General features: G+C 44.9%; 1 protein-coding gene and 1 long non-coding RNA gene across 4 annotated transcripts in view; one reads left to right on the top strand and one right to left on the bottom strand.

The window, feature by feature from the left end:
* ETV6 (ETS variant transcription factor 6) overlaps positions 1 to 15,829 on the top strand; it is a 222,635-nt gene that overhangs the window by 166,864 nt on the left and 39,942 nt on the right. For all 3 annotated transcript variants that reach the window (XM_032473181.1, XM_032473182.1, XM_032473179.1), the window contains one exon: positions 7,455 to 7,619. In XM_032473181.1, the coding sequence (XP_032329072.1) occupies positions 7,455 to 7,619 (165 nt within the window). The remainder of the gene's footprint in view (positions 1 to 7,454; positions 7,620 to 15,829) is intronic.
* LOC116661324 lies at positions 4,116 to 7,325 on the bottom strand. The gene is made up of 3 exons (XR_004317201.1): positions 6,891 to 7,325; positions 4,740 to 4,889; positions 4,116 to 4,466 (listed from the first exon to the last, which is right to left on the bottom strand). It is a non-coding gene; the product is annotated as an uncharacterized LOC116661324 (long non-coding RNA).

Raw genomic sequence — 15,829 nt, 5'->3', positions numbered from 1 at the left:
ACTGAAAACAACTAACCTGATACAGATGAAATTCAGGGCAGATTTTCAAACATACATGTTGTGAGTACTTAGGAAAAAGTTGTCCCTTAGGAACCAGCCGCCTCCTCTTCATCTTCTTCAATAAGGTTGCTGTAAATTTTGTAGTGATTATATTTCTGGACATCAGGAAAGCATTTTCCTTAGAATTTCAGGTGGTTCTTTTTATGGCTGAGCTGGGAAGATGTAGTCCAAATACCAGAGTATTTAAATGGATTGATAATTAAACACTTGTACCCAAGTGGAGCCAATAACCTGATCAGTATCCATCTGAAAGGAGGTGGCTGGTGCATCACCATAGCGCTCTCGTCTCAGGCCTCACCGAATCAGCACTTTGTCAGTAACATGTTGAGGTGACAGGTGCTTATCAAAGCTGCAGATGACATGAAGCTACACAGTAGAGATGATACTGCAGATAGACGCAAGTCTGGAAGGACGGCAGCAGGCGAGAACGATGGTGCAAAACAGCAAGATGAAATCTGTCACCAGTTAGCATACATTCTTACAGTTGGGTTCCCAACAGCAGCTATATATATGCAGGGTTGGGAGATTGTAAAAATGATAATGGTAATAACTATTAAGTGCTTACTCTAAGCCAAATACTGTGCTTTGTATTTTACATCATCATTTGTATAATCTTACTCTCTGCTAGCTTTATGTCATCTGCATGTTAGACAAGCGTTTCATCTATGATTCACAAGTTGCTTCACAAGTTGAAAGTTGTCCCCATTCCCCAGTTGAGGCAGGTGAGACACAGAGAGGTTAAGTAACTTGTCCACGGTCACACAGCTGGAAAATAGTTTCCGTGCTGGTGCTCTGTGCCTACATGCTTAACCGCTGAAACTTTTCTCTTTTTTTTAAATCCTGAATTTAATTTGATGTCCTGCCAAAACACCAAATAAGCTTAGAAAGAGAGGCAGCGAGTTAATAAATATGGACTTTGTACTAAACGAACTGGGTTCAGATGTTGGCTCTTCCATTGGGTGTGTGACTTTGGCCGAGTCACTTACTTCTCAGTGCTCCAGTTTTCTCCTCTGTAAATAAAGATAGTGAATGTTTCTATTGTACAGGATTGCTGTGGGGATGAAATGAGTAACATTCAGAAAGCATTTCAAACAGTGTCTGGCACTGAGTAAATGCTTCTAAGTGTTTGCTGTTACAGAAATCCCCAGGTATCTGCGTGGGGGAGCAGTTCCAGGACACCCTCAGATACCAAAATCCACAGATGCTCAAGTCCCTTATGTAAAATTTGCATATGACCTATACACATTCTCCCATACACTTTTATATCATCTCTAGATTACTTACAATGCCTAACACAATGTAAATGCTGTATAATTTGTTGTGAATACAATGTGAACGTTATGTAAATAGTTGCCAGCATACAGCAAATTCAAGTTTGCTTTTTGGATCTTTCTGGAATTCTTTTCTGAATATTTTTGATCCAGAGTTGGTTGAATCCCCCGGATGTGGAAACCCCATACAAAGGGCTTACTCAAGAAGCCATACAGTGGGGATGTTAAGAGTTGGGACTCTGTAAGCAGACCACCTGGTTTTCAATCCCAGCACGACCATTTCCACTTATCTTGTGCTACAGTTTTCTCTTCGGCAAAATGAGCAGAATAATCGTAGTGAACACTCATGTAAGTGCACAATAATTATTAACCGTTACTATCAGTAGAAACATGCTGTCCAGAGATAGAAAGTTCTAGTCCTGCTTCTGTACTAGGTTTAGAAGCGAGAGCCAAACAGGATCTCCGGAGGAGGCAGGCAGGCTGGCAAGAGTTTAAAAAAAATACAATACAGAACTTATGTTTGGGCCAATGAAGGATGTTTAATCTGAAGACAAGATGACTAAGCAAGGAAGTGATAACTTTCCTTACTGTGTCAAGGGTTACGGAATTGTTGTGTGTCATCAAATCCAGTTATGAGACAACACGGGAGGTTGGAAAGAGTCAGGGAATCTGGGGCAGCTTGATTCTAGTTCAAACCCTTAACTTTTCCCAGCTTCAGTTTCCTAATGAATAAGATGGGGTGGGGGTGGTCTTCTGTGTTTCATGATTCTATCCTCTGAGCCCCAGAACCCACAGCCAATTCCTGTGTGTACGGAACGCTGAGGCTCCAGGGTGTTTTTGATCAATGTATACTATAGCAAAAGAGCTTGACTTGAGTATTATTCAGACCAGCAAAATCATCTAATGACTCTGACCCCACCCACCCCCATTTCCTCATCTGTTAAACTGAAATGAAATGACAGTGGGTTTTACAGGGCTTTTTGGAGAATTACATGAGGTAGTACACATGAAAGCACCTACTTAAAATGTTATGTTTATTATTGTCATCACCGGGTTCTAACTTTTCCAAGAATTAGAAGATAACAAAACACTGTTAAGCACTAACCTCTATTTAAAGTAACTTAATCTGTTTTCCGTGATTCAGAAGAGCCTTCAGGAAGTTACAAAACCTCAGGGTCATCGATGTGAGCATGGAGGAGCTCTGGAGAAAAAAAGGTCCCGGCTGGCGGCCTGGATTCTTTAGGTTTTAGGATTCAAATTCAGTGGGAGCATACTGACTGTACTAAACCCAGAAGGGGAGAGAGATCACCTACTGTATGCTGAACCAGAGAGAAAGTGAGTGGCCTGCCCAGAACCCCGTGTCAATTAACGACAGATCTGGGAGTCAAATCCAGGCTCCTGCCTCCCCGCGTGCTTATCATCATCTGTTTAAACATAAAACTCAGTTTGAAAGTCTGAAACGAGACTGAGAGTGTACGGGTGAATGTGGCTGCTCCTTTGAACATAGGGTTGAAGAGCTAGCAGGGGGAAGTTTAAGGGCCTGGGATGTCATTGAAGGGTGTAGCCCCGTGAACTTGACTTGACCCACTTGGGGAAAAAAAGTACATTGGAATTCTTGGTAATTTTCTTAATCATAGCAGTTCATTTCTTCTGTACTGGATTTTTCTCAGCCCTGCTCTGAAATTCATTGGCATTAAAGATGCAGGTCTGAGGGTGCCTCTCACAGGCTGTGCATGTAGCCTGACATAGGTGCGGAATCATGGTCTCCCTCTTTTTTTCTTTTTACTAATGATCATTGATTATCTGTATTCTCCAACTTGGTTGAGTTAATGCTGCAAGAGGTAACTTTAAAACAGCTACACGTTGTGCATTCCTCCTCCCACCGTGTTCTGTTACACTCGTGCTGTGAGCCTCGGGGAGCCCCAGGTTCGTTGTCTACGCAGCGAGTGTCTGGGAGCAGGGAGCCTGTGACGGCAGCGCCTTATTCCTGGATGGGTTAAAAGCAGAGTCCCGCCTACCCCTCCCTCCTCTTCCCATGTATAAATCTATTCCTCCTGGGATCTGCAGATCTCTTTTTTTTTTTTTTTTTTTTTGCTCTATTTTTCATCTGTTGATAACTTGAGAAACCTCCAAAGATCAAAGTCTTAGATGGGGAGAATTCAGTTCACCCTGTCTTTTCTGAATCCCTGATAGATGTTGAAAATCAGTCTGCATTCCGAATCTGGATGGGAAGGACGTGGGTCATCAGAATGTGGTGGGTGAGCGCACGGACTCTGAAACAGGCGGCCTGGGTTCAAGTCTCAGCTCTTCTTGTTACTACGGCTGTGTGACTTCGGGCAAATCCCTTAAGCGCACTGGGCCTTAGTTTCCTCGACCCTATCTCACAGGGTTGCTGTGAGCATGCAATTAAATGAACTATTTACTGTTACATTTACAAGGGGAGGGTATAGCTCAGTGGTAGAGTGCATGCTTAGCATGCATGAGGTGCTGGGTTCAATCCCCAGGACCTCCATTAAAACAAATAAATAAATAAACCTAACTACTCCCCCCCCCCCGCAAAACAAACCGAAAAATATATATAGTTACATTTATAACTATTTGTAAATTATATATAATATATATTATATATCATATAAATATATATAAATATTCATAAAGTGCTCTGGGTGATAGAAGTGTTTAACAAGTGACTACTAAGTGAATTAAATGGTTCTGATTAGACAAGAGTGGGTCCAAGCTGAACCACCCCGGCCCTAGGGCCCTTAGGTTTGAGGAAAGGGGGCTTCTTTTTCCTCAATCAGAATTGCAGAGCACATCCTACACCAAGAGCTTTTTATTCCGTTGAATTCAAAAGGAAGTAGCAGTGGGGCTGGACTCGGAACACCAGAGTTTGTGAGGCCTCTTTCCAGCTCAGTGCACGTGTCCACACTCTCTCTCCTGGTCACTATCTTGCACGGCCTCCAACAGGTAGCCCGGTCTGTCAGTGTCACTTTCGTAAAGCTGCTAGGGTCACCGTGGTCCTCCCTGGGCTGTCAGTCACTGGCCGGTGCCCTCCGCACATGAGCGCAGAGCACAAAGCCCCATCCCCGGCGAGGGGGTTTCCGCAGGGCGGCTCTGCCGGCTTCAGGGGCTGGACTGTGGGAGAGATTAATGGGAAGTGAAAAGAGAAACAGTTGCTCTTAACCAGCAGGGCTGTTGCGAGTGTGTGACTCTTCTTGTATTTAGGGAAAAGATTACTCATGAGTATTTTCTTCCATAGAATATAAAGAACCTCAAATTACTACTCGTCCCCCACCCCCTTCTCACCCGCCTCCCTCGTTTCAGTGTCTCCTTTGCAGAAACTTCAGCATTTGACTCTCGTTTCCCCTCCTGAGCGGGATTCGGTTCTGCATTTGCTTTGGCACTCACACTTCCGATAAGCCGCCCCGTCCTTTTTCCTGTTTCTGACCGAGCACCGTTGCTCCCCGGCCCTCTCACCGCCGGGCGCCTCCTTCGGCCACGTGTGCCCGAGCCTCCTGTTTGTCCCCTCCTGGCTGGAGATGCTCTCTGCGTCTCATGCTAAGGAGAAGAAGGGAAAAGTCCCTAATAACTAATTATCTGACGTTCCTATTCAGAAGTGACACCTCTGAGAACAGGGAGTCAGCTTTAAGGTTTTTCATCAGTTCAAGGGTTGAGATTTTGCTGAGCCATTTTCACGCCCACTTTGATCCCCTGTTGCAGCATTTTCAAGGTTGTTGGAAAGAATTAAGGACCTTTTTTTTAATTAAAATTTTTTTTAACTTTTATGCAATTTTTTAAAGGTTACTTTCCATTTACAGTTATTCTAGAACATACTCCCCACGTTGTACGGTACATCCTTGAGCCTGTCTTACACCCAGCAGTTTGTACCTCCCACTCCCCTACCCACCCCACATCGCCCCTCCTCAACCGCTAGTTTGTTCTCTGTATCTGTGAGTCTGCTGCTTTTATAGTATGTTCACTAGTTTGTTATATTTTTTAGATCCCACATATAAGTGATATCATACAGGACTTGTCTTTCTCTGTCTGACTATTTCACTTAGCATACTGCCCTCCAAGTCCATCCACGTCCAAGGCCCATCTTTAATAAGCATTGCTTCTTTGACCCAGTCAGGAGTCCGAAACAAGGTCTCGTGTTTATTCTAAAGATCATAGAGCAGTGACATACTCCACATTATGACTTTACAATGCTCCATGTGGGAAAAAAGTCATAAAATGTCAAGAAAAAAAATCTCTAAATGCCCATCTCTAATCATTGCAGTGCCCATAGTCTTTATCCTGTGCTGTACGTGACGGACCCATTTCAGAAGGACTTCCACGGGGTTCAAGGAAGCCAGCCACCTTTCTTTAAAACTAGACTTTGCAAAAGAGCTACTTGGGAGACAGAGCCAACGGTCATGCCCCAGAGGCCCCAGACCTTCCCCAGGGCGTCTGAGCCCTTCCACTCCCTGGTCCACCTGGTGTGGGGGGATGGGGGTGGGCAGCCCATCCCAGTAGACCAGGCAGTTCTTTGTCATGCCTGATGTGAGGGTGAAAGGTGCTTCTGTCCAGGGTCAAAGTGCAGGGCACTTTTAGAGCACACTCGTGGAGTCTCCTTGCCCAAGTTTAATCAAATAGACTGAAGCTCCTCCTAGCAAACACTGCTTCTGTTGCACCTGAGCTATTAATTCCTACAATATGATTTTAGAGACTAAAGCACTATTTAGCACGGAGCGCCTAGTTCCCTCTAACACATCTGTTCTCAAACAGTTTGGTTTTAGGATTTCTTTTGATTCTTTAAAATTGTTGAAAACCCCAAAGATCTTCACTCATATGGTTTTTATCTCTCTCTGTTTACCGTATTGGAAATTAAATCTGAAAATTTTTATTTGGGGGGTGTAATTAGATTTATTTATTTGTTTTTGTAATGGAGGTACTGGGGATTGAACCCAGGACCTCATGAATGCTAAGCATGCGCTCTACCCCACAAAACTGAAAATTTTCTAAACATTTGACTTACTGAAAAATAAGCCAAACCTATGTTAACAGATAAATATTTACGAATGTATTTTCAAAAAAAAAATTAGTAACAAGAGTGGCATTGTTTTACATCTTTGCCCAGCTCTTTAATGTCTGGCTTCATAGAATATGGTTGAATTCTCATAACTGTTGCAATCTCACATGCTGTGAAGCCTCTAGAAAATTCTGCTCTATACTCACCAAAGAATGAGACTAGGAAAAGGCAAATGACCTTTTGACTTCACAGATACCCTGGAAAGGTCTTGGGAACCCTGAGGTGTCCCTGGATCACACTTTGAGAACCACTGTTCTAAACCACTTGAATGATACGTGAAAGGTTTCCCACAAGAACAAAACAAAATAAAAATATAGACTCACAGTCAGCTTCGACAGAGACCCAGCCTGAGCCACCCTCTCAGCCTCGGTGGCCTCCCTCCCTCGAACCCACCTCCGGTCCTACTCAGAGTTCAAGTACCACCCCCACCTGGAAGTTCTCTAACATCAGCAAGTACAACAAAAGAGCAAAAGACCTTTTATCCTCACCTTGCCCTCTCATTCCCAGAGGCCAGCCTGACAGTTTCCCAGAGCCAGAGTGAGTCGCTCTTCCTGGAAGAAGGTTCAGGGAACACTTCGTTATTTGGCAACTCTGGAAGGTCGAGCTCAGCTCTGAAACATTCTCCCTTCGAAAGGACACAGGGCTTTACTCAGATCAGCTCTCACTCTCAAGCCCCCTCCCAAGCACACTGACATTGGTCATGACTCTGAGCCCCCCCAGGGTACCTCGGGCCACCACTGAGCTGCACCTTCAGGGCAAACCGGGACTCCAGATGCCCTGAAGGACAGAGCTGTAAGACCTACAGTTCCTTACAGACATGAAAAAGTGTATTTCCCCCCATTTTGCTTCTAAGTAAAAAGTTCATTGGATGTCACACCTTTGGCGCTTGTGAAGCCTGAGTTGTAACTGGGATTCAGAGTTGACAAAAGGGCTCTTCAGACATGGAGACCCAGTTTTGTCAACGCTTCAGAAACCTTTTCCCTTTATTCTGACTGCCTAACTCAAAAGGCCTTTCTCTCTCTCTCCTCTCTGCCTCGCTCTCTCCCCGACAGGCCTGCAGCCAATGTACTGGAGCAGGGACGACGTAGCCCAGTGGCTCAAGTGGGCTGAAAGCGAGTTTTCTTTAAGACCGATCGACAGCAACACGTTCGAGATGAATGGCAAAGCCCTCCTGCTCCTGACCAAAGAGGACTTCCGCTACCGGTCTCCTCATTCAGGTGAGAATCTGGACTGTGGACGCACGTGCTCAGCCTGGCAAGTCCGGTGGCCCGCACTGGCCTTAGGCACCACCCCTCCCGCCTGAGAGGTCACCCAAGCAGATCGCCAGGAATGCAAGGACAATGACCTAGCTCAGTCGAGGGGAGGTCCTGCTGACATAGGCCAGTTTGAGGGGAGAAGAGGAAGAATTTCCAGATCCAGGGGAAACGTTTAAGGTTAAGAGAAGTAGCCAGTTTGGATCTATAGACACAGGAACTTGAGGTATCTAGCTGAACCACCAGCTAAGGAAGAAAATGCATCCTGGCCCTTTCTCTCTGCCTTGTTTCTCATTCTGAAGACTTTTCAGAGAGGTGCTTGAGAGTGTGTGTGGGTCATGAATGCCTCAGCGAAAAGCAAAGACAGGGAGGACAGGGAATGAGCCCTGCCGAGGTAGGAGCAGGAAGGAAAGAAGAAACGGGGGAGCAGGAGGGAAGGGCTGGGAAAGGTGGGGACCCTGGGGGTCCCGGCAGGTGTAGAAACAAATTCATAGGGCTTTGGGTGATTCCTTTTGGAAGTACTGAATTTTGTGATGTAACGCATCTTGTAGCTTGTAGAAAGCCTGGAAAAGACAAGTGGCAATTTCTGCAGGCTCGTCTAACTGGAGAGAGGTGTAAGGGCTCCTAAGACCCCCTGGGCAGGTTTCCTTCAGGAAGGAGCTGCAGAGTGGATTGCTGATGCTGTTCAAATATAGCTGTCCAATTTCATTTCTCAAACTGTATGGCTGTTTAGAAGCTGAGAGTTGGGAACTCCACTTGTCAAAGGTCTCGTGTTTATGCCTCCTGGGGGCCAGTTATTTGAATACCAGTGGACCCTTCCTGTCAGGCCTCATTGCGGCCCCTCACTGTGCTGTGATCTTGTCTGGCAGAGACCTTTTTTCCTTGACTAAGAGCAAAGATCCCACAGAAGGCCTTGGCAGAGTCCCCAACTATGTTCACCCTTATTTGCTCCTGGAGCCCTGCCAGGAGTTAATAAACTCACTAACCGTCACGAGGAAACATCCCCATCACAGAGGGTGAGATAAGAATATGGAACAGTATCTCCCCAGCTTTTCCCAATTGCACCAGAACCGTTTATATGAGGAAATGATAAAGGGGAAGTTTCCCCCAGAAGTACAGATGGTACTGAAACTTCAAAACTTAACATTGCCAAAAAACTGATCCTGGTTAAGGTTTCATAAGGGCCACAAACAGACCTGAAACATTTCATCTCCCATCTTTGATTCTTTCTGTAGTCTCAGAATAAGAAAATTGTAAAGGCAATGATATGGATAAATAAAACTCACCTAAAAGGAAACTAACGAGTTCCTTTTAATGTAATGCAAAAATACTTCCCGTTTCTGTCCCAGTAGAAACTCAAAGATTATACTCACAGAGGCAGAGTTACCCATCCGGAGGGAAAGAACTCTTTTTTTTTTTTCCAGAAAGATTATTCATGTAAAGCAAACAAAGGAAAGCACAGTGGTGTGTTTTAGCTCAATTTGACGTAGACCTTGGGCAAGGTTTCCTCCCAGAGACTTTGTAAATTCACACCCTGCTCCCCGCATCTCAGGTGCTCCTTTTTGTTGCTGATTTATTTTTCTCTCCCGCGACCTCGCAGCTTTACTTATGAAACTAGGTTCTCTCTGCTCAAAGCTGGGAGCAAAGATACACAAAACCTGTCAGCACTGCCTTGCCACTTGGTGGAGTCTTGGCCGGGTGGAGATGGGCAGGCGTGTGCTGTGCAGTTGGAGGCAGGGCTGCCCTGAATGTAAAGGCAGAGGGAGCTGGGGAAGGGAGAGCCCAGTCCGCCCGGTCGGTGCGTGTCGGGGAAGAAGGGTGGGGTCGGTCTGGGACAGGAAGGCTGGAACTGAGTAGGTGGAGGGGAGAGTTGAACATGCCGGGTAATGGGGGCAGCATTAACGGAGTGTGTTTGGGTGGCGGTGAGGAAGCCCACCTGGGGAGGCAGAGGCTGGAGGCAGGAAGGCCAGCTGAGGCTGGTGTGCTAGTCCGGACATGAGGTGCCGTAGCCACGGGTGGGAGAGGGCAGTGGAGATTCATCCTGTGCGTGTCCCCCAGCAGCTCCACACCAGAGGGACAGGAGTGCGGGCCAGGGGCGTTGAGGGACGTAGGAGAGGTGAGGAGAGGTGAGCTCCAGCTGGATTGTCAGGTGAGGCTCCATGCGGGGACACACACACACACACACACACACACACACACACACACACACACACACACACACACACACACACACACACACACACACACACACACACACACACACACACACACACACACACACACACACACACACACACACACACACACACACACACACACACACACACACACACACACACACACACTCTCTGTGTTGTATGCAATTCTCTTCTAGCCTCTCCCAGACTAGAAAGCTCACTTTGGGCAGGACTGTGCCGTGTTAAGCTGCCACGTCTCAAGCCTCTAGCACAGGGCATGCCATCCAGTCGGCACTCAATATATATTGGTGGAATTATGACCCAGCGTGAGCGTGCCTTAAAGCCGAGGTTAAGAAGTTTGGCTGTTATTTCGCAGTTAACGGGAAACCACTGAGAGGTTTTGATCAGAAGAATGGCATGATTGGAGCTCTCCCTTTGGAAGAGACATTTGGTATCCGTGCATAGGGTGGGTCCTTTGGGTCACTCAAAGCAGGCAGAATGCTGCAGCTCCTGTCCTCTGTTCAAGACATCCAAGTCCAGAACTGGACCACTGACACCAAAATAATAGTACTTCAGGCACAAAAGGGTTAGCTTGGCATTTTGGCCAAGCGATGGCAGGACATCCGGGAAGATGTGTCCTGATCTGCAGAAATCTGAGACAGGAGCCAGGCCAGAGCTGGGAATGATAGATTTGGGTATTATCTCCATTACACTGAGCTGAGGATAAAGATACATTTATGCTGTAGGTAATTTCATTAAGGCATCTACCGGAAAGCTAGGGACGGAGTCTCACAGTGATACCTGCCAGTGGGGGCTATAAGAAAACTGACCACGGGACAGAGGAGTGTTGTCAGAGCGATTGGAAGACAGAACCGAGAAGGAGTTAAGAAGACCCTTCTCATGAAGTAGCCACTTAGCAGGGTGACGAAGGCATGCTAGGCCTGCTCGCGTTCACCTTAGGTGGAGACAAGGTCAAAATAGAAAACCTTGTTTCTCTCTCAGATGTAACCTTGGCCCTGCTTCTTCTGTGATGGGCTTTCTTTTCTTTTCTTTTTTTTTTTTTTTTTTTGCATTTGGTACAGCAGATGTCCAGAGGCCCTCCTTCCACCTGTGGCTGATCACATTACTTCATTTGCCTTTATCTTCCTCATCCATAAAATGGGATTTTCCACCTGTAGATCCTAAGCTCCCTTCAGCTCTTAACAGTTCAACCCGACTTCAGCCACTGAAAATGTTAAGTTTCAAGTAAACATTACAGCTTCCCACCCTATAGGCAGGGAAGAAATACTTTGATCTCCTTTGACCTGTATACCTTGTAAAACCTAGACTTCCCCCAATTTTTTTCTTGTCTTTTCCTTGAATCTTTTTTGCTAATTAATATCAACAGCAGCTTCTCGCTAGTCCTGGGAATGAAATGAAGTACCTGGTAGCCGGTCACCATGAGTGGGTATTTAAAGTTTCCTCCTGGCCGAGTTCCCTACATGGCCTCACCCAGAGTTACACTCTCTGTATGTGGAAACGACACCCCTTAACACAGCTCATCCCAAATGTAGAGAGGAGAGAACGGGGGCACAATGAGTTATAAGCACTTGAACGATTAAGGTATCTTCTTCAACCAATTTAACAAATTACACTTACCCTGTCCACTTCCAGGACACAGGTCCTTCATTTTCAACCCCTAGAATAAAGCAGGAACATTCAGAATGTGCTTCAAATATCCTCTCCACACAGAAGAGTTCAAGTTTGAAGATAAATGGGATATTTTCTTGGGAATATTCTCCCAATCAGAGGATACAACCAGATGACAAATTCATAACATTTGCAAAGTTAATGGATAAATGGAGAGGAATCTCAATTTTATAAAACCTCACCTGGACAGGATGATTTTACCTAGTCCTTTTGCTCCTGGATAATTACATTAAATGGTCCGGGATGATTTAAATTCGAAGGAATTTCATTGAATCTCATGAGTTCAGTGAATGTCTTGCAATGGATAACTCTAATGCATAACATGACCACTTCAAGGCTCTGAGAAGTTTCATTAAGAAGGAACAGACAAGTTAGAGTTGATATTAACTCTTACAATTTAGAGTTGTCCATTGCAAGACATTCAGGTGGAGTGTATTTATGTATCCATTATTTGAATGAACAAAAAAAAACCCCATGTTATTAATTTAATTCATGTTAGACTTTCTATCCATGCTAATAAAAAGAAAAAAAACATATTTTCAAAGTTCCTTCAATTCAATTCAGCAAAAAAGGTATTGGGGTTTTACTAAGTAAATCAGTTTTTAGTGTATCAGAGAGCGATGTAACAAAATGTTTCTTCCTTCAGTCCACCAGATCGTATGTCTTTAGAAATATGTTTTGCCTGTAACTTTCAAATACAGTAAAATTTCCTTTGAAGGTTAAACTGAAAATACTGGTCTTTATCTATACATAGTTCCTTGGAAACCAACTTGCCTATTAATCTCTATTAAGCAATGGTAGGTGGTTTGCTGGATTGAGTGACTGTGTCAACCGGCTGTTTTACAATGAAGTCACAGGGTCTGAAGGTACCGTTCACAGAAGGGGAATTTTAACCCTGAAGTGTGGGAGTTCTGGCAGACATGACCCTTGACCGAAGATACCTGGAGTTGGCACTTTCTCCTCTTGCTGTGTCTTTGAGAAAAACAAACCAAAAAATATGTGTGTCACACATCAGAGAGGTGCTTAGATAAGTCAGTTACAAGAGAGTCACTGAATTTCTTAGCCCTTCACTTGTCCCATTGGTGAAGTAACTGCAGAGTGACATTATAACACGTAAAACACACAGCACTCCTCTTAATTCAAAGTGCATTCTTAGGTCACGATATTTTTATTCTCTCACAAGCTTGTTCTTTGGCTGATCTGACCTTGTGCTCTGCATCCGGCTGAAGGCTGTTGTCACCCTAACTGTCTTTTCTGACTGATTCCTTCTCATCTGAAATCTAATATTCAAATGTTCCCATAACCTGCTCTCTTTCTTCTCGGGATCTCTGTGTCTAAGACATAGATATCAACTAAATTTCAAGTATTTGTTCCTAAGTAAAAGAGTAGTTTATTTTTATGGTCGCAGACGGCATTTCGCGTTAAATAAAAAGGTTTGTAATTCAATCATCCTACAAAAATGAATTGAATGGAATGCTTGGAAAATAAGATGGAGCAGAGTTAGGAAGCCAAGCAGTCGCATGACAGGCTCCCCCAGGCCTGGGTCTGCATTGGTGTTTTCACCGTTGAATTTATGATGAAACTGAAGGACCGAGACCTCAGAGTTCATTTTGAACCCATCACGGGCAGGAACGACCAACAGAGAGAGTCTTCTGAAAAATCTGAAAATTAGCCTTCCCACACCATGCATGCTTTTTTTTTTTTTTTAAAGAATTGGTCAGAAGGAAACCAGAATCTCTGAATAAAAACAGAGGAGAGAGAAAGAGAAGAGAGAACAGTTTGCAAATTTAAGAATGTGTTACTTTAGATAAGCTTCAGAGGAGGATGTGTACATAGTAAATCACCACCTGAAAAATGCAAATTTTAATGATGATAAGATTCTGCTTTAAACCCACTGAACTCAAGAACTGAAATGCTGTGAAACCCCGGGGGAAAGACTCTGGGTAGCATTGTGGATGACGCTAAGCGTTGGTCCTAACCTGCTTGAGAGCATGCAGTGTCTAGTAAGAACTTTAAAACTAATCATGCCTTTTCACTGATGACATCACTTTTTAGGAAAACATCCCAAGGAAACAATCCAATGGGGGACAGCAGAGATGCTCTTAGCAATTCTGTTTATAATTGTAAAAACTGGAAATGCCCCAGCCACCCCCGTTATGGGACTTGCTAAGCAAACCTGGAGAACGTAAATATAGAGGAAAACACCCTGTCGCCTTGTGGCTGTTCACTGAGTCACTTACCATTTCATCAACAGATCATACAGGGGCTCGCAGACCACGTTCAGGACTGTGTGTGTGTGTGTGTGTGTGTGTGTGTGTGTGTGTGTGTGTGTATTTTGATTGAAGTACAGTCAGTTTACAATGTTGTGTTAATTTCTGGTGTACAGCACTATGCTTCAGTCATACATGAACATACATATATTTGTTTCATATTCTTTTTCACCATAAATTACTGTAAGATATTGAATATAATTGTTTGTACTATACAGTATAAACTTGTTGTTTATCTATTTTATATACACATTAGTTAGTATCTGCAAATCTCAAACTCCCAATTTATCCTTTCCCATCCCCTTCCCCCCTCCCAGTAACTGTAAGTTTGTTTTCTGTCTTGAGTCTGTTTCTGTTTTATAAATAAATTCATTTGACCTTTTTTTTCCCTTTATTTAGATTCCACATATAAGTGATATCATATAATATTTTTCTTTCTTTCTGGCTTACTTCACTTAGAATGACAATCTCCAGGTCCATCCATGTTGCTGCAAATGGCATTTTTATTCTTTTTTATGGCTGAGTAGTATTCCATTGTATAAATGTACTACAGCTGCTTTATCCAGTCATCTGTCGATGGACAGAGTTCAGGACTTTAAAATTTTATTTTAAAGACAGGTAGAAGCCATTCAGGGTCTGAAGCGGAGAGGGCCTGACAAGGCACAGAGGTGAGAAGTAGGGTGTGGGGCAGAAGTAGGGTGTGTGGCTGGCACGTAGGAGCGATGGCGGTGACTTGAACCAGGATGGGCTAGCAGGAAGTGGGGGTGATTCAAGGAGTGTTTAGAAGGCAGAGTCTGTGAGTCTTGGTGACGGATTAGATGTTGGCCAAGAGAAGCTCAGGATGAGTCCCAGATTTCTGACCACATCTCCTGAACTAGAAAATACCACGTGGGTTGTAAAGGCTTCTATGTCAAACACATGAGCCGCGCGGGTCCTGAGCGACGTGCAAGAGGGAGATGTAGGAGGTACAGAAGTTTCTGGAGTTGAGGAGAAAGGCTTGGCTGGAGGAGACTGAGCGTTGACGAGCTGACTGCAGCCCTGGGAGGGATGAGATTACCAGGAGGAGAGACAGTGAGAGGCCTGGGCGCCTTGGTGGTTGGAGAAGGAGAGAGAGCAGAGAGGCAGGAAGAAAACCCGGGGACACGGGAATGCCTGAAGCCGCAGGGCTGCTCTCCGGGGGAGGCAGTGGCCACAGGTGATGATGTTGCTAAGAAGTGGGCAGGTCCCAGGTACCGGTGCCCTTTGGGTTTGACAATGCAGAGGTGACTTCAGCAGGAGCACCTTTGAGAAGGGCTGGAGCAGAGAGCAGAGTGCAGGGCCCGGAGGAGAGGAAGGAGGGGAGGGGTGGCCCCAGGGCTGGACAGCTCTTCCCGGAGGTGTGGCTGCGAGGGGAGGAGAGAAACAGGGCAGCACCTGGAGGGGAAGATGAGGACAAAGGGGTGTGTGTGTGTGTGTGTGTGTGTAAGACGGGAAAAATTTGAAGCTGTGTCAATGCTAAAAGGAAGAAACCCGTAGAAAGAGATTGAAAGTACAGCTGTGAATTAGGAGAGAGAGACTATGAGCTAGAAATGTCTGTCTGAAATGATGTCAGCCAGGAAAATATATATCCCATTCGTATGAATGTGACTTTATGAAACTTACGCATGTGCTTTAAATACAAAAATATCAAAGCAAAGCAAACGGTTCCCAGGGTTTTTTTGGAGACACTTCTGTTTATAATGATGGTTTATGATGATCCTGACCACAAGAGGTGCCGTCTACTGAGCGTGTGTGATAGCTGGCATGGGGCTGGTGGTGCGTGTTCAGATCATCTCACTTAATCCTCACAACAGCCCTGCCAAGCCTGGGCATCATTCTCATTTGAGACAAAACAATCTTTAACTCAGCCTTGAACTAAGTCTCCAAGAGAAATAATACTTTGCCCCAGGGCCTGCAGCTGATGAAGAGAGGAACCGGGATTCGAACCTGGGACTTCCGTGCTCCAGAGCCCAAGCTCCTTCCTCTGAAAGTAAAGACACTTAGACAAGTTTAAACCCCT

The sequence above is a fragment of the Camelus ferus genome, chromosome 34 (assembly GCF_009834535.1).
Source record: "Camelus ferus isolate YT-003-E chromosome 34, BCGSAC_Cfer_1.0, whole genome shotgun sequence".
NCBI classification, from domain to species: domain Eukaryota; kingdom Metazoa; phylum Chordata; class Mammalia; order Artiodactyla; family Camelidae; genus Camelus; species Camelus ferus.
This window is presented reverse-complemented; position numbering and strand designations above follow the sequence as displayed.